The sequence below is a fragment of the Erinaceus europaeus genome, chromosome 10, assembly GCF_950295315.1.
Source record: "Erinaceus europaeus chromosome 10, mEriEur2.1, whole genome shotgun sequence".
Taxonomy (NCBI): Eukaryota; Metazoa; Chordata; class Mammalia; order Eulipotyphla; family Erinaceidae; genus Erinaceus; species Erinaceus europaeus.
Genome location: NC_080171.1, coordinates 7,271,552 through 7,292,838, shown reverse-complemented (window position 1 = coordinate 7,292,838; position 21,287 = coordinate 7,271,552). Strand labels below are relative to the sequence as shown.

At 45.9% G+C, this 21,287-nt stretch overlaps 1 protein-coding gene across 2 annotated transcripts in view; it reads right to left on the bottom strand.

The window, feature by feature from the left end:
- The window catches only part of ABCA1 (ATP binding cassette subfamily A member 1), a 113,040-nt gene that overhangs the window by 35,398 nt on the left and 56,355 nt on the right, over positions 1–21,287 (bottom strand). The window contains exons 11-23 of one of the 2 annotated variants that reach the window (XM_060199072.1): positions 20,252–20,474; positions 16,560–16,781; positions 14,626–14,830; positions 13,960–14,073; positions 10,567–10,738; positions 9,419–9,550; positions 8,078–8,220; positions 7,674–7,811; positions 6,086–6,306; positions 3,588–3,666; positions 2,447–2,649; positions 1,349–1,397; positions 1,084–1,197 (exon numbers count right to left, since the gene is read on the bottom strand). In XM_060199072.1, the coding sequence (XP_060055055.1) occupies positions 1,084–1,197; positions 1,349–1,397; positions 2,447–2,649; positions 3,588–3,666; positions 6,086–6,306; positions 7,674–7,811; positions 8,078–8,220; positions 9,419–9,550; positions 10,567–10,738; positions 13,960–14,073; positions 14,626–14,830; positions 16,560–16,781; positions 20,252–20,474 (2,015 nt within the window). Of the gene's footprint in view, positions 1–1,083; positions 1,198–1,348; positions 1,398–2,446; positions 2,650–3,587; positions 3,667–3,693; positions 3,767–6,085; positions 6,307–7,673; positions 7,812–8,077; positions 8,221–9,418; positions 9,551–10,566; positions 10,739–13,959; positions 14,074–14,625; positions 14,831–16,559; positions 16,782–20,251; positions 20,475–21,287 lie in introns of both variants that reach the window. The other variant, XM_060199071.1, reaches the window with a different exon arrangement.

Genomic DNA, 21,287 nt, shown 5'->3' with positions numbered 1-21,287 from the left:
ACATACAGTGTCAGTTTGTCTCTCACCTATTACACTTTGTTGGCAGAACATGTACAAACTGATGACCTAAGAACTAGGAACATGGAGTCAGGGACAGAATGAGAGTCAACATGAAAGATGAGGCTAGAAAAGCCACAAAGCTTGGTTTCCGAAAATGTTACAGAAATTCTCGTCTAAAACGAATGATTCTTAACTGAGGTTATTTATTTCTTCCCTCCCCTTCTCTAACCCAGTCAAGCACACAGAGACATCCTTATTGAAATATATTTATTTATAGATTGCCACCAAGGCTATTTCTGGGGCTCAGTGCTGGCACTACTGAATTCACTACTCCTGGCAGCTTTTTCTTCCTTCCTCCTTCCTTTCTTTCTTTTTCTTTCTTTCTCTCTTTCTCTCTCTCTCTCTCTCTCTCTCTCTCTCTCTCTCTCTCTTCTTTCTTCCTTCCTTCATCCCTCCCTCCCTTTCTTCCTATCTCTTTTTTTTTAATCCCTAATTTTTATTAGTCAGGAAAGAGGAAAATTGAGAGAAGGATGAGGAGATAGAGAAGGAGAGAGAAAGATAGTCACTTGCAGACCTGCTTCACCACTTAGAAGTGTCCCTCCTGCAGGTAGGGAACAAGGACTGAAACCCGGGTGCTTGGGTGCTTGCACTTGCTAATACATGACCTTCACTGGGTGCACCACCACCTGGACCCCTAAACTACCTTAAGTCTAAGAGTACTAAAGCAATGTCATTCCCCTCTTCAAAAATCATTCAAAGAATATTTGTCTAGCAATTAAACATCCAATGTATATTAGAAACTAGGATTCTGCAGGAAAAATAAGTGGTTTCAGAAGGCTGAGGTACCATGTTTTTATGGGTCACTTTAGAAAAAGCTCTCAGCTAAATAGAGCAAGTGATTAAAATAGGTTCTTTCAGATTTTTTCATATGTAGGAGGAAGAGGGAAAGAGACTTCTCTCCTTTCCCACTTCCCTTTGGCGCCTCTGGGTACCTATCATCCTAGCTGAAGTACATCACCAGAGAAGAATATAAGAGAGAAACTGACTTTCAAACAATCTAACACAAATCTTGCCCAAACAGACCTGGGTCTATGTCAGAATCATTAGGGTCAATCGCGTCATCTTCAGTGAACGGGTGAAGGCAGCTCTGCCTGTCTCCGAAGGTCCGTCTGTTTCGTCGTGCTGGCAAGGTACCATCTGAGGGGAAAGGGAAGAAATCCTATTTGTTATGTAACGAAATAAGCCCTCTGCATCTGTAACACATTTATACTAAGAAAAAATAAGAATGTGGTGAAACAATTCAAAGGGAAAAGTACAGAGGGCAAAGGCTGTGCCCAAACGTTCTTACCTGAAGTCTCTGCATCCACCCCACTCTCTTCAGCCACTTTGAGAAATATCTGGAAAATAAGAATAACATAGGGACATTAGAAGCTCCCGGCTATGAGAGCAACTGTCATGCAGGTGCACTGTGTTGTTGGAAGGTGTGCTAGCCTCTCAGGACAAGAAGCAGAGAGCAGCACTTATTAGTAACACTGGGTCAGACTCACTTGGGACCGAAGCTATTTCTAACCAGAGGGCATGTTCTCAGTGGTGAGATTTACCAATGTAGACAATCATTTTCAAGTTAAAACTACAATATTAGGAAACTGTTTCAGAAAGGCAAGAGAGAAGGAAATGAGGGATGGGGGAGAAAGGAAAAAAGGGAAGGGAGGGAGGGAGGAAAGAAGGAAGGAAGGAAGGAAGGAAGGGAGGGAGGGAGGGAGGGAGGGAGGGAGGGAGGGAGGGAGGGAGGGAGGGAGAGAGGGAGGGAGGGGAAAAGGTAGGAGGAAGAAACATATTCTGGGCTATCGAGACAGTTCACTTGAGAGGACTGCTTTGCCTTGCGCATGACCCAAGTTGGGAGTCCAGCGACTACTACACTGAGGAAAGCTTTGGTACTTTGGTGGCATTCCCTCTCTGTGTGTCTCTTCATCTATGTCTCTCTCATTCCACCTGAAAAAGTCATCCTGTGGTAGTGAAGCCCTGGCAATGACAAAACCAAAGGCATTCTAAACCTACAAAGAACGAGTGACTTTTTTCAATTCTATGGCCCCATATCTTTGAGTAGGCTAGTACTGTGATACATTCTCAAGATAAAAATGAGAATTATGGTAACAATGGTTTCTTACCTCCACATGGCAGGGATCCAAGCATTAGGAGAAAGACAGAGGCAGAAGTGGGGAGAGTGAGTGAGGCAAGATAGATAGATAGATAGATAGATAGATAGATAGATAGATAGATAGACAGATTATAGATATCATAGGACTAGTGCACTCCTCAGGACCATGGTAGCCCCCATGGGTGCTGGAGTTCAATCCTGGGCTGTGTACATGGTAAACGCACTATCCTGAGAGATGTCTCTTCAATGCTAACCCTACTAGTGCTCTGAGTCAGTCACTTAACTTACTTCTTCCAAGGTAGTCTCTGAGATTCCATAACTAGAGATGCCCAGATCTGACAGCCGGTCATCAATCTCATGGAAGAGCTCCACGAAGGCTCCTTCTTTGGCAGCTTCGTAGGGCAGAACATAGGTCAGTTCATGCCCAATGTCTTCCACCAAACGGGCCTCAGGCACATGCTTTCTGATGAGGTTAGAGATAGCAGAGACATCTGCAGGGGATGAAGCATAAACGTAGTCAGGCAGCTCCGAGAATCCACAGTAGGCCCAATCATCCCACAATCTTCTCTTTGGCCTACTCTTCAGAAGTCACTGTCATTCTTCTAGAGCCATCCCAGATAACTGAGGATATTCTATATGTTTGTTTCTGTCCTCTGAGTTCCTGGTGGGGTTGGGGGAGCAAGGACTGTATCTTATTCATCCCAAAGTTAGGCACTCGGCACATGATGGGTGGGTGGGGAAGTGACTAAGTGGGCAGATAGGTGGGTGAATGGGTTGGGTATAGGATGGATGGGTGGGTGGACGGATGGATGGATGGATGGATAGATGGATGGATGGATGGATGGATGGATGGATGGATGATGGAGAGGTGTCTGGGTGAGCGAGAAGAATGGCTGAGACACCTTTTGAAGTTGAAAGCCCATTAGTTCATGTCTAGAGCATCTCAGTGGGAAAATGTCAGTCAAGGAATTTTAAAAGATTTCTCAGAAAGCTCTCACCTTTCAAAGCAAGCTTTTATTTACACGAATATAGGGTTAGTCAAACAATTCCTACAAAATGTCTTCCTGGGAAGAGCTGGCTGTTAAGACTAAGCAGTAATAACTGTTCCGTATGTACTGCTAGTGACACTGGCCTCCCATCCATGCTTTCTAAGGAAGATACGGCCGACTCTTTGATCTCATGGGCTCTCACCTTCTCTAAGTCTTGAGTTCTAAGCTCACTCCAAATGCTTGGCATCCCTATCATCATCTCTGGCCTCCACCCTTCAGTTAGATCCATTCCCCTCCAGGGTCTCCCACTCAACCCTGTTGTCTGTGACATTACCCTACCAGTACCCAGACCAAGTCCCAGGCTCCCCAGCAGGCGTTAGGCCAATCTGCCACCAAGCTGCACCCACTCCCGCTTACCCAGTCCCAGCCCCGTAGCAAACCTTGCGTCAGCGCCACCAGCCTCTGCACCTCTCCTCCTCTGCCTCCACTCTGCCCAGCTGGGTGTAGCTCAGGGACCACCTGAATAAGAAACCCCAGAGTCCTTACCGATGGTCAGCGTGTCACTTTCATGGTCGCTGCCCAGGCCAGCATCAGAACTGCTCTGAGAAACACTGTCTTCCTGATGGCAAAGAAGGAGGTGAGAATGGGTCAGGTCCCAGGCAAGGCACAGTTACCACCACCTTTGCCTGGGCTTCAAAAAGGCTCCATGACATAGAACCAGAGCGAGAAGCTGCTCCTGGGAGGCATGCAGCTGGGCGGCCTGGGCTTCTGCAGTCTCTGTCTGACACGTGTGTACTAAATGCACCAGGAGACTGGGAAGCAGAGCTGTTGACAGTGCCGACCACTAGGCATTCGCCCATCAGCTCAGGCCTGCTAGTGATCTAGCTCGGTGTTTCTTAGGCTTTAAGATGTGCAACGACCTTCAAGGAGCCTCGTGAAAATGCAGATTCTGATTCTGAGCCAGGTTCCAGCCTTTCTAGCAAGTTGCCATATGACTGAAATGTTCCAGGCCACTTTGAGTAACCACGTGCTGGTTCAACAAAGTGGACACATCAAGGTTAGGCTACAGATGGATCTAGGTGCCACTAATTTCAATGAATGAACCTTGTGCCTGTAATGTGACGCAAATACACTTGGTTATTTGGGTTCTGATCTCGTTTCCTACTAATCCATGGGGTGAGTCATGGAAAAAGTACCAGATAAATACAAAACACACAATTCCCTCATCCAATATAATTACAAGAGTGCTGGGTAGCTCTGCCCTTTGAGTTAACTTTGCATGTTAATAAATTGCAGTAGGGTTTCAAAGAATGTCTGCTCAGAATTAACCTAGAACAGCTAGAGTGGGTGGCTGGCATAAAATCAGGAATCCACAAAAATCTGTTGTTGTTGTTGAAAAGTCAAGGTCACAGTAGGGAGCTGATTCAGTGGGCAGAAGACATACGTTCCACACAGAAGGCTCTAGGCTGGACCCCAAGCTCCACACAGAAGCAGGACGAACAGAGACACAAACTCCATGGGTGGTACAGGGGGGCTTTTGCTTCTCTCATAAGAATATCAACATTAAGGTGGGGAGATAGTTCAATGATAACACAGATGTGCAAGATGCTGGGTTTAATTTCCCCAGAAACTTCACACCCACTCCCACACCCACACCCACTCTGAAGATCACTAAGGTTTAAAGACAATAAGCAGGACAGGAGAAGTCTTTCTGTGGCCAGGGGTCTTAACTCTTGACAAAGATCTTCTCTTTGCTAGAAGCATACCCTCTAAGGACCTCCTCCACCACTCTCTATGCTTCCTTTCGTAAGGAAACAGACTAAGTCTTGAGAGTTAGCACAATGGAAACAGAGTCGTAGGGTCGGGTGGTGGCACACCAGGTTTAGCGCACATAGTACAAAGCACAAGGACCTGCACAAGGATCCTGGTTCGAGCCCCCGGCTCCCCATCTGCAGGGCAGTTGCTTCACAAGTGGTAAAGCAGGTCCGCAGGTATCTATTTTTCTCTCTCCCTCCCTCTCTGTCTTCCCTTCCCCTCATCGATTTCTCGATGTCCTATCCAAAAAAATTTTTATTAAAAATGGCCACAGAAGCAGTGGATTCATAGTGCAGGAACCTAACTCTGGAGGCAAAAAAGAAACAGAAGTTGTTTGAGAGGTCCACATATAAGATACTCTCTCTCTTTTTCTCTCTCTCTCTCTCTCTCTCTCTCTCTTTTTCCACCAGGGTTATCGCTGGGTCTCAATGCTGGCACTATGAACCCACCACTCCCAAAGGTCATTCCCCCCATCTCTCTTTTTTTTTGCGCCCAGGGTTATTGCTGGGGCTTGGGCTTGATGCCCGCACTATGAATCCACTGCTCCTGGAGGCCATTTTTCCCCCTCCTTGCCCTTGTTGTTCATCGGTGCTGTCATTACTATTATTGTTGTCATTGTTGGATAGGACAGAGAGAAATGGGGAGAGGAGGGGAAGACAGAGAGGGGGAGAGAAAGACAGACACCTGCAGACCTGCTTCAGCGCCTGTGAAGCGACTCCCCTGCAGGTGGAGAGCCGGGGGCTCGAACCGGGGTCCTTACGCCAGTCCTTGCACTTTGCACCACCTGCACTTAACCCACTGCGCTACCACCCACCACTCCACCTCTTTTTTAATTATTATTATTATTGGCTAGGGCAAAGAGAAATTAAGAAGGGAGGGGGAGATAGAGATGGAGAAAGTCAGGTATTTGCAGATCAGGTTCACTGCTCATGAAGCATCCTCCCCCCCACCTCGCAAAGTTGGGGAGCAGGGGCTTGAACCTAGTTTCTTGTACATGATAATGTGAGTGCTTAACTGGGTGCACCACCACCCAGTCCCCAAGGTCCAAGGTAGGTACACCTACAGTCAACAAGCCCTGACTCCCCAGACCCAGCACCAACCCAGGACCAGAAATGTAACGCACCTTCTTCAGGTAGGACATGGTGCTACTGCTGTTTCTGCAGGAACTGAGAGAGGACTCCACATCCTTCTTGACCAAGGTGAGATAGTAGCCTGTTCCCAGCTGGTTCTTCAGAAACAGGGAAGAGCCCACACAGCACAGCTTTCCATGGGAAATGATGGCAATTCTGTCCCCCAGGATGTCTGCTTCATCCATGTGGTGTGTGGACAGGATAATGGTGCGGCCTGCCGGGTGCCAACACAAGGGGTTGGGACAAGGCCTGTCAGTTCCCATTGTGCTCAAGGGTCAAAACTATAGAAACGTTAAAACACTAGCAGGATTAAACATGAGAGGAAGACTCGGATGTCTGTATGCCAATCGCACACAGGATGGTGAAGTCACAAGTATAGCTGTTGTATTTGAATAGAAATAAGAACAAACATTAATTTTGTAATGTGCTATTTTCCAAGCAGTGTTCTGTGTGATCGGCCTGCGTTCTCATTTAAATCAAACCTCCATATGACAGACAGACAGATGAGGTGATGACTTTTCTAATACCTCAATGGCCAGTTTGAACTGGCTGGGAAATCCACTGCAGGTGGACATTACGAAAAGTCTTTCTGTGAGATGTGGTAACCTTACATAGTTTCTGTGTCTCACAACAACCTGCCAGTCATATCTGCATCTCTCCGCCTGACTCATCAGTTCCAAACACTTGAAAGCAGCATGTAGGGGACAGAGAGGCACAGAGGGACCCGATCGATTCTCAGCAGCTTGGGCTGATACATAACAAAGTTATGTAACGTGTGTGAGTCCTGTGCTACAGGTGTAAGTGGGGACTATGATTTTGCTTTCCATTTTTCTTCTGTGGGTCTCTGGGTAATGAAGCATATCCTTTTAAGTGCCTTGTAAATCAGGCCTCCTGCTTACACATCGTGGAAGAGCTTTAGAATGATGTCTGCAGGTAAACCATCAGTCCCCCCCCCCAATAAAGAAAAGCTAAAGAAATAAAATAAATAAAAAGAGTTCTGCAATTTGGGAAGTGATTTAGTGGGTAGACTGGTGTTCTAGTCTCTCTCTCTCTTTAACTCTCTCTTTTGTGAAAAGAATACTGTTCTAGTCTCTCTCTCTCTCTGTCTCTCTCTTTTGTGAAAAGAAATACATTTTCCCTAACGAGCAATTCTGTTGCATAATCAAGAGTGGTTATGGAATCCAGGTATACACTCAATAGTCTCTCGGCCTGTATCTCCCAAGCCATAATTCAGAGTACACACACATTAGATACCTTGTTGAGGGGGGTGGGCGGTGGCATACCAGTTAAACCGCACATGGCATGAAGTGCAGGGATTGGCACAAGAATCCCCGTTCGTGTCCCCGGCTCCCCACCTACAGGGAGGTCGCTTCACAAGCAGTGAAGCAGGTCTTCAGGTGTCTTTCTCTCCCCCTCCCTGTTTTCCCCTCCTCTCTGGATTTTTCTCTGTCCTACCCAACCACAACAACAACAATAACAAACAAAATGGAAAAAATGGCCTCCAGGAGCAGTGGATTCTAGTGCAGGCACCGAGCCCTAGCGGTAACCCTGGAGGCGACGGATAAATAAATAAGTAAATACCTTGTCGATACTTCAGCAGCAACTCCCAGATTCCCCTGCGGGAATAAGGGTCCACACCAGCTGTGGGCTCATCCAGGATAACGACCTTGGATCCCCCCACAAAGGCCAAGGCCACAGACAACTTTCTCTGCATTCCACCTGCAAGAAAGGGGCGCGGGGAGGGAGGAGGTTCAATATGGCCCTAGACAGTGACTGAAAGCAAAAGAGAGGAGACTGGAGACAAGCCAGAGACACATTCCTGACCCACCCAACCTCCTTCAATTGGGCACCAGAGGGCAGTTGTTGCTTCTCGTGTGTGTGTGTGTGTGTGTGTGTGTGTGTGTGTGTGTGTGCGCGCGCGCGCGTGTGCTCATGTGTAGGGCAATTTGATCTGAAGGAATGAGGGGTGGGGATAAGCAGCTCACCTGACAGCTGACTTGTTTTGCTTTTCAGTTTGCTGGGTGGTAAACCCACTTCCAGGGCCATTTGCTCCACCTCTGCTCTCACATGCTTCTCTGAGAGCCCTTTCAGGCGGGCATAGAACCAGATGTGTTCTTCAACAGTCAGCCTGAGGACAGAGGGGCAGGTAAACTGAGTCAGATGAGCTGGACCAGGCACACTGCACCAGGATACAGTGCCTTCTGACTCAGAAGAAAATGGCCCGGATTCCTCACCCTCTAAATCCTTTAACATTATCACCTTCTACAAAATAACATTTAGGAATTACTCATGATAGAATAATAATAAACAGCCAAACAAGTTGCCCAAGAAACCAAAGTTGAGATATGACACGTCACTTTTGATTTATTCCCAGCAGGCCTGGACACTATGCATCACTCAGTTGCAACTCAGTTCATCCGTCCGTCTGTCTGTTTGTCTGTCTATCCATCTATCTCTCTGTCTATCCATCTATCTTGGTGGTACAGGGGTCTCATGCATGCATGATGTCATCATTCCCAGGCCATCTTATTTTTTTCCTTTCCCTTTCAGACACCACAGCACTGGAGTTTCTCCAAGTGTTGTGACACCCCCATATGTGCTATTGTGGCTCTAACTTAGGCCAAGTGTTTGTTTTGCACCATAGCCCATGACCTAGCTGCCCTTCTGACCCAGCTATAACTTTAAATTCCATATCCTTAAAAGGGCTTCCTTCTATCCTGTTAGCCAAGAGGCTGGTCTTCTCATACTAACCTAAATCGGCCTCCTGAAACTCAAAGCACCTTAGAAGCCACTGAGAAAAAAGACCAGCCCAAACCCCTCAATTCAGATTAAGAGGAAGAAATTGGGGCCCAGGACTGGGAAGTCCTTGCTCCAGATCGCAAAGCTCATGTCCTTCTCTTCTTTCTGAGGAGGGCTCCCCGGGGCCCTACTAACTGACAAGACCTGAATAGAAGCAAGTGACTTCAGCAGAAAACACCAGGCTGTAATACAAAGAACCCCGAGAAACTGCTGGATCTGAGCGTTAGAGCTACAGTTAGCATCTGGGAGGGACTGAAACGCCAACATCCACACCTACTACATGTGTCTACAGAAGATGGGAGAATGGTGAGGACAGTAACAGAGAACACCTTTCCCCAAGCCCCCTGCTAGATTGACACATACCCAACAATTTACTTTCTACTTATCAAAGGACAAGAAGATTTCAGTATGTCTAAAGAAGAAGTCCTTCCAGCCCCAAGAAGGCGAAATGCTTAAGTCACACTCTACCTATGAGTCTCAGGACACATACGCAACCAGAGTCTGCTTCTGAAGCTGCCCGTACTCACATGTCAAACAGCACGTTATGCTGAGGACAGACCCCCAGGTTCTGCCGGATGGTGTTCATCTCAGAGCGTATGTCTTTCCCCAGGATGTAGGCAGTGCCAGAGGTAGGAGGAAACAGCCCAGTGAGGATTGACCTGAGAATGAAAGTTTAAAGTCACAGGAATTGGAATCAACTTCCTCCCCTGGAAATACTCTACCCTAGGCTGTACCATCAAGGTAGCAGGGGCAGAAGCCCCTACCACCCTCGTTAACTCTCTAATGACCTCCTAACAGTCCTGGCACAAGGCAAAAGCATGTGTGTTTTAGTGAGTAACTAGGAGTGTCTGCATGATTGATAATGGGAATGTTAGTACATTAAAAAATTACAAAGATTCCAATTTGCAAGGTGGACTGTAGGTCTATACGTTGTGTGCCTAAGGTCTCATCCACGAGAACAAAATGGACAAAACAGGAGAAAATTTTTTTTAAAGCAAAATCACTTTTGTGTTAGGTGATAAGAGTTTGTGTACCCTTTAAAATGTTTCTACAAGATGGCTAATATATGAAAACTGGCAGACAAGAAGCGTTTATCCCTTAAGTGCTACACTGTCTGCACTAGTTATGGGACCCTATTGAATGCCGCTGAGGCTAACTAGGGCTTCTGTGACCTGTGTTCCTTCCTAAAGCTGCTCACTGTACAACCCATGCAGGTCCTGGAGAGGGCAGTCATAGCCTGCTATCCAGCTAGTTCCCATATCCATTTAGAGACAGAGTTCTGGTAATGACTACCTCCTTCTGACATATTTCATGTCTTTCCCACATTCTTATGCCATAGTTGAGACCAGACCCATTCAAGAGAAGACCCTGTCTCAGATCTGTCATAGCCTAAGCCTCAAAGAATGTCATAGAATTCTGAGGCCTAAATGGGAAAGGTCATCGAAATCTCCTAGCCTGTTTTGTGCTGGAGAAATAAAATCCAGCCAAAACAAAACAAAAGAAAGCACCACATAGAAAAGCACTCTCATAATTAGATAATATTTTGACACCTGGCATCTCCTCAAGTGTTAGGTCTTTGCTCAGTAACCAACACAGTAACTTTAGTTATAGGTTGCTGACTTCACTACCTAACCTTTCTGAATCAAATTCTGTGAGACCCAAGCCCTCTGCTTACATGGTAGTGGTCTTTCCAGCTCCATTATGGCCCAGGAAGGAGGTAATCTGGCCCTCATAAAAATTCAGGGCCAAGCCATCCACAGCCACCTTCATGCCATCCTGGTAAACTTTTATCAGATTCTGAATGGACACGCCCAGCTTCAGGTGTGTGGGTTCCTCTTCCATGCAAACTGTGCGGAAAGGCGGATGGCAGGAATAAAGCCACAGAAACATTAGTCAGTGCAGAGAAAAGACACAGGGAGGTTTGCACTCCAAGTTTACTTCTGATTTCTCAAACAAATAAACAAACAAACAAACAAAAACAACAGGCAAACCACAAACATTTAAAGCGTATGAGGTTGTAGTGTTTGTAGCGGGAAGTCAATAATAAAGAAAGATTAAACGTCTACTGGGAAGAAGTACTGGCAAAAATTAAAATATATGGTGTCTATGGCTCCATTGGTAACTCAGTGGGTAGGGGCAGACCACCTACATGGCTGAGCTCCTGAATAAATAGTTAAAAAAAAAAAACATAGGTAAGATGATAAAAGCTGGTGAAACACACATGTAAAAAAATGCCACAGAACTTTAGTTCAGTCATCTCATGGACCATTATTCAGTAATTAAAACAAATTGATACCCCTCACAGTTTGGGTAATCTCAGAAGAATTATGTTGGGCTTAAAAAAAAACAAAAAAACTTAAAGAATAGGAGTAAAGGAAGTATCTGTGGCCATCAAGCGGTAGTTAAGAGAGATTAGAAAGATAGCTCATGGGAGTCCGGCGGTAGCTCAGCGAGTTAAGCACAGGTGGTGCAAAGTGCAAGGACCGGCATAAGGATCCCGGGTCGAGCCCCCGGCTCCCCACCTGCAGGGGAGTCGCTTCACAGGCCGTGAAGCAGGTCTGCAGGTGTCTGTCTTTCTCTCCCCTTCTCTGGCTTCCCCTCCTCTCTCCACTCCTCTCTGTCCTATCCAACAACAATGACAGCAATAACTACAAGAATAAAACAAGGGCAACAAAAGGGAATAAATAAATATTAAAAGAAAAATAAAAAAGAAAGATAGTTTATGGGAGTTAGGCGTGTGTCTTGTCTCATCACCCAGATTCAAGCCCAAGTTTGAGCTGAAGCACCATGTGGAAGGTACCAAGACACCAATGGAATCTGCAGTATTGCGTGTGTGTGTGTGTGTGTGTGTGTGTGAGCGTGTGCGTGTGCGTGTGCGTGTGCGTGTGCGTTTCCCTGTGAGTTAAAAAGTGCTTCACAAAGATAAAGTAACACGTGCATGAGGCCTTGGATCCACAAAATAAAAAAGGAGGGGTGGTATAAGGTGTTTGTAGAGACAGAACAGTTCTGTATCTTGACTAAGCTAGTAATCTACATGAATCTATAGCTAAGCTACAATCACACAGACCTAAAAACCGACTTATGAATGAGTGCATGCGCAACTGCTAAGACCTGAAGCTCTGCGGATGGTACCAATGTCAACATTAGGGCGTTAGTTTCATACTGTAGCTATGCAAAGAGGTAACACTGAGGTCACATGCGTGAAAGATGTATTCAATTGTTTCAAATACCCGTGCGTCTTTAATTGCATTTAATTAGAAATGTTTGAATGCCATAGAATCCCGGAAGAGAGAGTAATTCATTGCTTAGGACTGTAGAAAGGGTGCTCAGGGGAAAGCAAACTGAACTTGATCTTGCAAAGGGGGCATGCATAAGGCAGGCAAGTCAAAGAGAGAGTTCTCTTTTTTATTTATTTTTTTATATTTATTTATTCCCTTCTGTTGTACTTGTTTTATTGTTGTAGTCATTATTGTGGTCGTTGTTGTTGGATAGGACAGAAAGAAATGGAGAGAGGAGGGAAAGACAGAGGGGGGAGAGAAAGATAGACACCTGCAGACCTGCTTCACCGCCTGTGAAGTGACTCCCCTGCAGGTGGGGAACCGGCGGCTCGAACCGGGATCCTTACGCCAGTCCTTATGTTTTGTGCCACGTGTGCTTAACCCGCTGCACTACCGCCTGACTCCCCAAGAGAGAGAGTTCTCTTAAAAGAGGACACAGTGCATACAGAGGCATGGAGGTATGGCAGAACATGACATGTTCTAAGCAACTGACATAGAAGCTTCATACAGGAAGAAACTGGGGTGGGGAGAATAGTGATGTAAGGACAAACAGCTACAGAGTAGGAAAGAGCATAAGAAAGAATGTATTGTGGGGAGCTGGGGGAGCTGGGTAGTGCTGCATCCGCTTAAGTGCACAGGGTACAAAGTGCAAGGACCCGCACAAGGATCTTGGTTCAAGCCCCCAGCTCACCACCTGCAGGGGATACGCTTCACAAGCAGCGAAGCAGATCTGCAGGTGTCTAGCTTCTCCTCTCCCTATTTCCACCTCCTCTTTTAATTTCTCTCAGTGCTATCCAATAAATGTGTAAAAAAAAAAAAAATGGCAGCCAGGAGCAGTGGATTCATAGTGTTGGAACTGAGCCCCAGCAGTAACCCTATAGGCAAAGAAAAAAATCATTATGTGTATTGAAGAACATCATCCTTTACCCCTGGTGACTGGGGGAAAGCATCAAAGAGAAGATTAGAGAAAAACTTCATCCCTCGGTGATGAAACTGAACATAACTTCCTTCCAAGAATTTGAGTAGCCAGAGCTTTCGTGAATTGTGTGGGTAGCTCTACCTACAGACAGAGCCAGGAGAGGATTAACAACATGAATAATGAAGTGTGAGAACATTAGGAAACAGGCTGAGCTCTGGAATAGCCATTTGGCTTCAATCGACACAGGCTTGTACATCTCCCAGCATGACAGGGGAGGCAGGGAGGTTACAGTTATATAAGCATGGCTTTCAACCTATTTCTTCTTTGTTAGGATACCAAGAAAAGTGTGTGTGCATGTGTGTGCGTGTGCGTGTGCGTGTGCGTGTGTGTGTGTGTGTAAAGGTGAGCAGGGAGAGGTAGCAGTACAGTCACTTTCCTCAGGCTGAGAACATGAATGGCATGTCCCTCATGTACCCACAGAATGACTTCCCACTAAGTCAACAGCACTGAGCACAAATGGGATGACAACATTTGAAAACGGGCACTGCCAGTGACTTTCTGCCACTACAGCAGCCTCAGATCCCTTCACAGGATGAGAACTCTCCCCACACCTATGGACAGCTAATCTTTGATAAGGGGGCCCAAAGTATTAAATGGAGAAAGGAGGCTCTCTTCAATAAATGGTGCTGGGAAAACTGGGTTGAAATATGCAGAAGAATGAAATTGAACCACCTTATCTCACCAGAAATAAAAATCAACTCTAAATGGATCAAGGACCTGGATGTTAGACCAGGATGTTAGAGCCTCTGTCGCTTGACATCACTAGAGAAGCAGCACTAACTCAAAAGAGAAGACGTTCAGCAGCACTTACTTTCTGTTATACCCTTGTGCGTGGAACTAAGATGGCTCTTCTCATCACTTTCCTCGCCGAACCAATAGGACTTGGTGCAAGGAAAATACCAAGGCCTGGGAATTCCATACTGGCCTGAAAAGCAAAACAGAGGTATCAGCCAAGCTGGACAACCTCCTGGCTGAGCAAGCCCTAGTGCACTGATCTAAACTCTGTCTGCTCCATCCTTAGCATCTTCTTTGGAAACAGGACAAAATAGAATCAGGCTAAGGGAGAGAGGGAATTAGTACTTGCTGAAACCTACTAAGTATGCCATACATCTAGCACCTTTTTGAATCCTTCGAACAACTCTTTCTAACACTGCTAACTTAGAGAACAGAAAGCTGAGCAATAAATAGCCTACTGAAGGCCACTCAGCAGTATGTTAAGGGCTCAGAATCAGAGTCTCAATCTGTGTATCACTAAATTACTTATCTAATGTGTGAAGCTCAGGTGGTGATTAAAAGACATACTATATATATATATATATCATCTTCTTAGAGGAAAACCAGAAGGTGAACTAGAAAACATTAAGCCTTCCTCTTTCAGAGTTTGGTCTGTACAGAAATGTATCCAAGGCGGGTCTTGGTCAGGAGATAGATTAGCATTAAGTATCAAAAATATATACACTGTGAAAACTCAACATACCTGGAAAGACAGCCTCAATGTACCATGTCATCACCCCGTAGAGAAAGGTGTCAAAAAACATCATGGAGATGGAAGTGGTGAGGTTGAAGCCATCTTCCTGCATAGGACTCTCAAAGAGGTTGTCCCACTGTACCCCAATGCCCTGCTCTTCAAAGAGGGCGAAGTACTCACAGCCAAAACCAAACGCCACAGGGGACAGCAGGCTCTGTGAGGAAAAGGCAAAAGTCACTTTGTATCCATCTCCCTTTTTCCTATTGTTTCAAATGTAAATTCTACCTGGAGAAATTTGAATTTGGAAAATGGATCAACTATAAGATGTGGAAGTATGTATTCATTTACAGAGTTCCCTGTAAATGGAAGTGGGCTCTCTGGAAGCAGAAATAATGATCCTCTGTATAACCCTTCATTACATACACATATTTCAGAGACTCATGTGTGATAAAGTGTAAAACACTTAGAATTTTATACCCTAAGGGCTTAGAAATTCTACGTGTGTGTACACACAAACATATGTCTCTTGCCCCTTTATTCCACCACCCCTTACACACACACACACACACACCAGTCAGAAAGTCCTCTGTAAGGCTGTTGATGTCAAGGGCAGCTAGACTGAAATATAAGGTGAGTAATGAAGAGAACAGCTCGCAACTCACTCTAAGGGGTTCACAAGCCCTGGAAGGCTCTTCTTCCTCTGTATGAAGGAGGAAAAAGCCAAAGTAAGGTGTTTGGAGGAGGGGGAGGATATGGGGTATCTTCCCATCAGTCTCTATTGAAGAAAACTTTATTTCAATGAAACTTCACACTGGTAAGGGGAAGACAAATCTGGATGATGCCACCTCTGACCCCAGGAACATGCAGTTCTCTCTGTGACTGTTTAACAGCATTGCTGGGAGAGAAAAAGTAGAGATGGAATCTGCTGCCTAGACCTTTCCCAACTCCATTCATCCACACCCAGATTAGCCAGGTTGTTTGATTCTCTGAAAGAAAAATCCATTTCATTCAATTCAACTAGCACTTACTCAGAAGACTAAGAAAAATAATAATTACAGCACCATCCTTGCCTCTAGGAAGTTCAGTCTGGAACTGAACTTCAAGTCCCACTGAGAAAGGAACCTTTCTCATTTCTTTCTTTAGTCTGGATGATAAAAGGGAGGTGATGTATCAGGAAAGCAATTTATTTATTTATTATTTATTTATTTTGCCTCCAGGGTTATTGCTGGAGCTCAGTGCCTACACCACGAATCCACTGCTCCTGGAGGCTATTTTTTCCCCCTTTTTGTTGCCCTTGTTGCTTTATCATTGTTGTGGTTATTATTACTGTTGTTATTGATGTCATTGTTGTTGGATAGGACAGAGAGAAATCGAGAGAGGAGGGGAAGACACAGAGGGGGAAGAAAAAGAGAGACACCTGCAGATTTGCTTCACCAATTGTGAAGCGAACCCCCTGCAGGTGGGGAGCCAGGGGCTCGAACCGGGATTCTTGAGGGTCCTTGCACTTCTCACCATGTGCGCTTAACATGCTGTGCTACTGCCCAACCCCCTATTTATTTTTATTTTTACCATTTATTTAATTATTACCATCGGGGTTATTACTTGAGGCTTGGTGCAGGTACTATGAATCCACTGCTCCTGGAGGCCATTTTTCTCTTTCTTTCTACCCCTTCCTTCATTCCTTCCTTTCTCTTTCTTTCTTCCTTCCTTTCTTATATTTTTTAGATAAGACAGACAGAAATTTGCGAGAGAACAAGGAGACAGAGAGATACAGAAAGACAGACTCCTGCAGACTCACTTCACACCACCCATGAAGCCTCCCCCCTGCAGGTAGAGAGTTGCGGCTGGAACCCAGGTCCTAACCCTTGGTACCATGTGTGCTTAGCCTGCTGCGCCACTACCCAGCCTCAGGGAAGCCCTTGTCAACTAGACAAGTGACTCACTGCAAAGATCTTGAGTGTGAAGCCCACATAGTCCTGCCAGGCCACACAGAGGACATAGGGCAGGTAGAGTGTGAAGTAGATGATGCCCCCACAGGCAGCTGCCAGGTTTGCTCTGGAGAAGATTGTGCTGATCAGGAAGCACTGCAGGATGGTCACCATGGCAAACACTGACAGGAAGACAAACACCACACTCGGGTCACTGTAGGGCAGCAGGTTTCCTACCTGGGAAGGAAAAAAAAAAAACCTCATTAAATGAGATGCCTCAACAAGTTAAGTATTACCTTTGATTATCTGTGGGGAAAAAAAAAAAAAAGCTAGAACTCACTCAGTCTCATCTTAGACCTAACACAGAGGAATAGTGCTGTTCACTTATATGATGAGAAATTGAAAATGATGCAAGAAGGGAAGAAACTTTTTTTTTTTTTGCTTCCAGGGTTATCGCTTGGACTCAGTGCCTGCACTATGAATTCACTGCTCCTGGAGGCTATTTTTTCCCCTTTTGTTGCCCTTGTTGTTTATTGATGTTGTTGTTGCTAATGCTGTTTGATAGGACAGAGAGAAATTGAGATTGGAGGGGAAGACAGAGAGAGGGAGAGAAAGACAGACACCTTCAGACCTGCTTCACCATCTGTGAAGTGACTCCCCTGCAGGTGGGGAACCAGGGGCTCGAACAGGGATCCTTACACTGGTCCTTTCGCTTTGCGCCATGTGCACTTAACCTGCTGTGCTACCGCCAGCCCCCTGAAACTTCCTTATGACCAACCAGCAAAATAATGGGAGGGCCAGGGTAAGAACAGAGTCTAGGACTGCTATTCACCAAGGTTTATCACAAGGGACCATTTTGTTTGTTTCTCTGGGAAATAATAATCTCTCCTTATATAAGTATTATAGCCTGTGGCTTTGAGATGTTACAGAAGACACAGCATTGTACAAGATCTCTTCCTCCAAAAGTGAAGTAAAATGTCCAAGAGTCCTTAATACCCACCTTATAACCTTCCATGGGTTTTGCATTCCCACAGTCATCTAAACCCTTATAGACCTTTCAAGTTTATGGACACTCAGCTTAAAGTTTATCTGAGTGAGAGGTCAGGCAGTAGCGCACGGGGTTAAGCTCACATAGTGTGAAGCAAAAGAACTGGTGTAAGGATCCCGGTTCAAGCCCCCGGCTCCCCACCTGCAGGGGAGTCGCCTCACAGGCGGTGAAGCAGGTCTGCAGGTGTCTATCTTTCTCTCCCCCTCTCTGTTTTCCCCTCTTCTCTCAATTTCTCCCTGTCCTATCCAGCAACAACAATGGGGGGGGGGGGGAAGATGGCTGCCAAGAGCAGTGGATTCCTAGTGGAGGCACTGAGCCCCAGTGATAATAACCCTGGAGGCAAAAAAAAAAAAAAGCCTATCTGAGCATTACCTATCAGCATGGGGTTTCCTTTTGTTTGTTTGCTTTGAGAGAGAGAGAGATAAAGAGAAGGAGGAGGAGGGGGAGGAGGAAGACAGAAGGAAGATGAGGGAGAGCAGCAGGAGGAAGAAGAGTTTTTTGGGGTTTGTTTTTGTTTTTTATCTCCAGGCTTATCACTGGGGCTCAGGGCCAGCATTACAAATCCACTGCTCCTAGTGGACATTTTTTTCCATTTTATTGGATAGGACGGAGAAACATTAAGAGAGGAGGGAGAGAGAGACCTACAGACCTGCTTCACTGCTTAGGAAGCGTCCCTCCTGCAGGAGGGGAGCCAGGGACTTGAACCTGGATCCTTATGCTTAGTACGGTGTGCCACTGCCCAGCAAGCAGCATGCAGTGCTCCCATTGTGGTTCTTGACCACCAGTGACAGGGCTAGGACCCACGCCACACAGCTGACTTTATCAGAGCATGAGAGAGGGCTGACTTTAGCAAGAACTGCTCTGCTCAACCGTCAGGTGACATCACCAAAGTATTTAACTTTGACAGACCTTATTTTCTTACTTGTGAAATGGCCCTTTAGTGAGGCTATCACACTACAGCACAATGATAAGTTTTAAACACTCCTGGTAATCAGCAAAGGTGCTTTGTAACAAACAGTAACTATTATTAAAGGCTAGTTCTATCCCTTTGTACTCTTTTGATGTCTAAAAGCATCTACTTTATATGATGAATTTTATTTTGTTTTATTTCTTTATTGGGGGATTAATGGTTTACAGTCAAAAGTAAACACAATAGTTTGTACATGCATAACATTTCCTAGTTTCCCACATAACAATTCAACCCTCCACTAGGTCCTCCTCTGCCATCATGTTCCAGGACCTGAACCCTCCCACCCCCCACCACCCCAGAGTCTTTGACTTTGGTGCAATACACCAGCTCTACTCCAAGTTCTGCTTAGTGTTTTCCCTCCTGATCTTGTGTATATGATGAACTTTAAATGAAAGTATTGTGAAGAGAGCAAACTGGCATATCAACTTAACCATGTCTGGAGCAGACACGGACTGTATTGCCTTGTTGGACAACCTTCACACATCAGCAAATTCAGACCTGTCACAACTACAGAGTCATCTGACCCTGGGGTGAACTCTTTCCAATGAACAATTAGTGCCATGGGTTAAAGATTATCAGGGAAGGAGGCCTGAGGGCAAGGGGTGTCACTAAAGGCCCAGATAGTTCAGGTTGATAAGGGGAAACTCTGACAAGCGCATATGCCCAAAAGTACTTCATAGGATTGGTCCTGCCTTGAATTTCATCTCCAAGTTGCCTCCTGTTCAACCCTACATCCTCTTCCATTACTTTCACACAAATGGGTCCCTCATAAACATTCATTTGCCAAATTCTCTCTCTCAAATTTTATTTGTAAAGAAATCTAACTGGGGCCAGGCGGTGGTGCACCTTGTTCAGTGCACACACTACAGTGCATAAGGAACCAGGTTCAAGCCCCTGGTGCCCCATCTACAGGGGGAAAACTTCATGAGTGATGAAGCAGGGCTGCAGGTGTCTGTCTCTTTCCCTCTCTATCTCCCCCTACCTTCTCCATTTCTGTCTCTATCCAATAATAAATAAAGATCTAATTTTAAAAAGAAAAACAATCAAAACCTAACCTGCAGATAGATAGATAGATAGATATCAGTCTCATTATGATTTTTAGAAATTATGAAATAATGAATACATATACAGAAATGCATACTATTCGCACACCGTCATGAAGCAGGGCCAAGCTGGAGTTGGTGTAGTTAAACATGTGTTTGCTGTCTAAGGGAGAGGCCTGGCTGCAGGCTCTGCTTAGCCTCTGGTCAGCTAGGTAGACTGAGGACAAGTTACTGTCCTTCTGTTGAAGTTTTTTTCTTTTTTTAAAATATTTTTATGTATTTATTATTGGATGGAGACAAGAGGAATTGAGAGGGAAGGGGGAGATAGAGAGGGAGAGAGACACAGAGACAGCTGCAGCCCTGCTGCAGCACTCCTGAAGCTCGTCCACCCCCCCACCCCCGCAGGTGGGGACCAGGGGCTTGAACCCGGATCCTTCCGCACTGTAATGTGTGCACTTAACAAGGTGTGCCACCGCCCGGCCCTGAGCCGCCTTTCCCTAACTACAAAATTCAGGATTTGCAGGAGTCGCCATGTGCAGCCCAACTCTCCCACAGTATCTTTGCTTTACTCACCACCACCCCCCACGCAAGCACACCCTGCTGACTGGAAGTTGTCTGTGAGGGAAGGTGAGGGGAGCAGTCTTACTTTCAGGATAACGACCAGCAGGCCAGCGCTCACAAGCAGAGGGATGAGGCTGCTTATGAACCAGCTGAACCAGAGGATGCCATTGTCCAGGCCCATAATCCGCATGGTCTCCTTCAGCCGTGCCTCCTTCTCATACACGATGCCCTTGATGATCACGGCCACAGAGTAGATCCAGGCAAGCGTCATGAAGAGCGGCATGGACCGGCTCATCACCCGCAGGAAGCTGATGGACCCGGTCAAGGGAAGAAAGAGAAAAAACAAAAACAAAAAACAAAAAAAGGAAAGACATGTGTGAACCAGGTTCATGGCCCAGAGACTCCAACCCTACCTGTCAGAACAAGTAGTACAGTTGAACCCAAGGTGGGCAAAGCTCTGTAAGACTCTGCAAAGTACCCATGTCAAGCGGGGTCGGGTGGTGGCGCAGTGGGTTAAGCGCACGTGGCGCAAAGCGCAGGGACCGGCGTAAGGATCCCGGTTCGAGCCCCTGGCTCCCCACCTGCAGGGGAGTCGCTTCACGGGCGGTGAAGCAGGTCTGCAGGTGTCTATCTTTCTCTCCCCTTCTCTTCTTCCCCTCCTCTCTCCATTTCTCTCTGTCCTATCCAACAACGATCAACATCAACAATGGCAATAATAGTAACCACAAGGAGGCTACAACAACAAGGGCAACAAAAGGGGGGGAAATGGCCTCCAGGAGCTGTGGATTCATGGTGCAGGCACCGAGCCCAGCAATAACCCTGGAGGGAAAAAAAAAAAGTACCCACGTCAAATGCTTCAGGAGGAGTGTGAACCCATGGAGATCAGACTAGCAAAGTGTTACTGTGTACGACTTCTTTATGGACCAGATTTAGTGACCTGATAAAAGTGTGATGTCCTTCAAATAAATGTGGTTTGTGTTCAAGCCCTCAAAGCAAAGCCCAAGTCCTGTCTCATGAAAGCTCACTATCTCCACCATCGTTATGCTACCGACCTCTCTAATCACAGTGCAGAGACAAACTTCTAGCAGCTATATACAATGATACTTTGCACTTCAAACAAG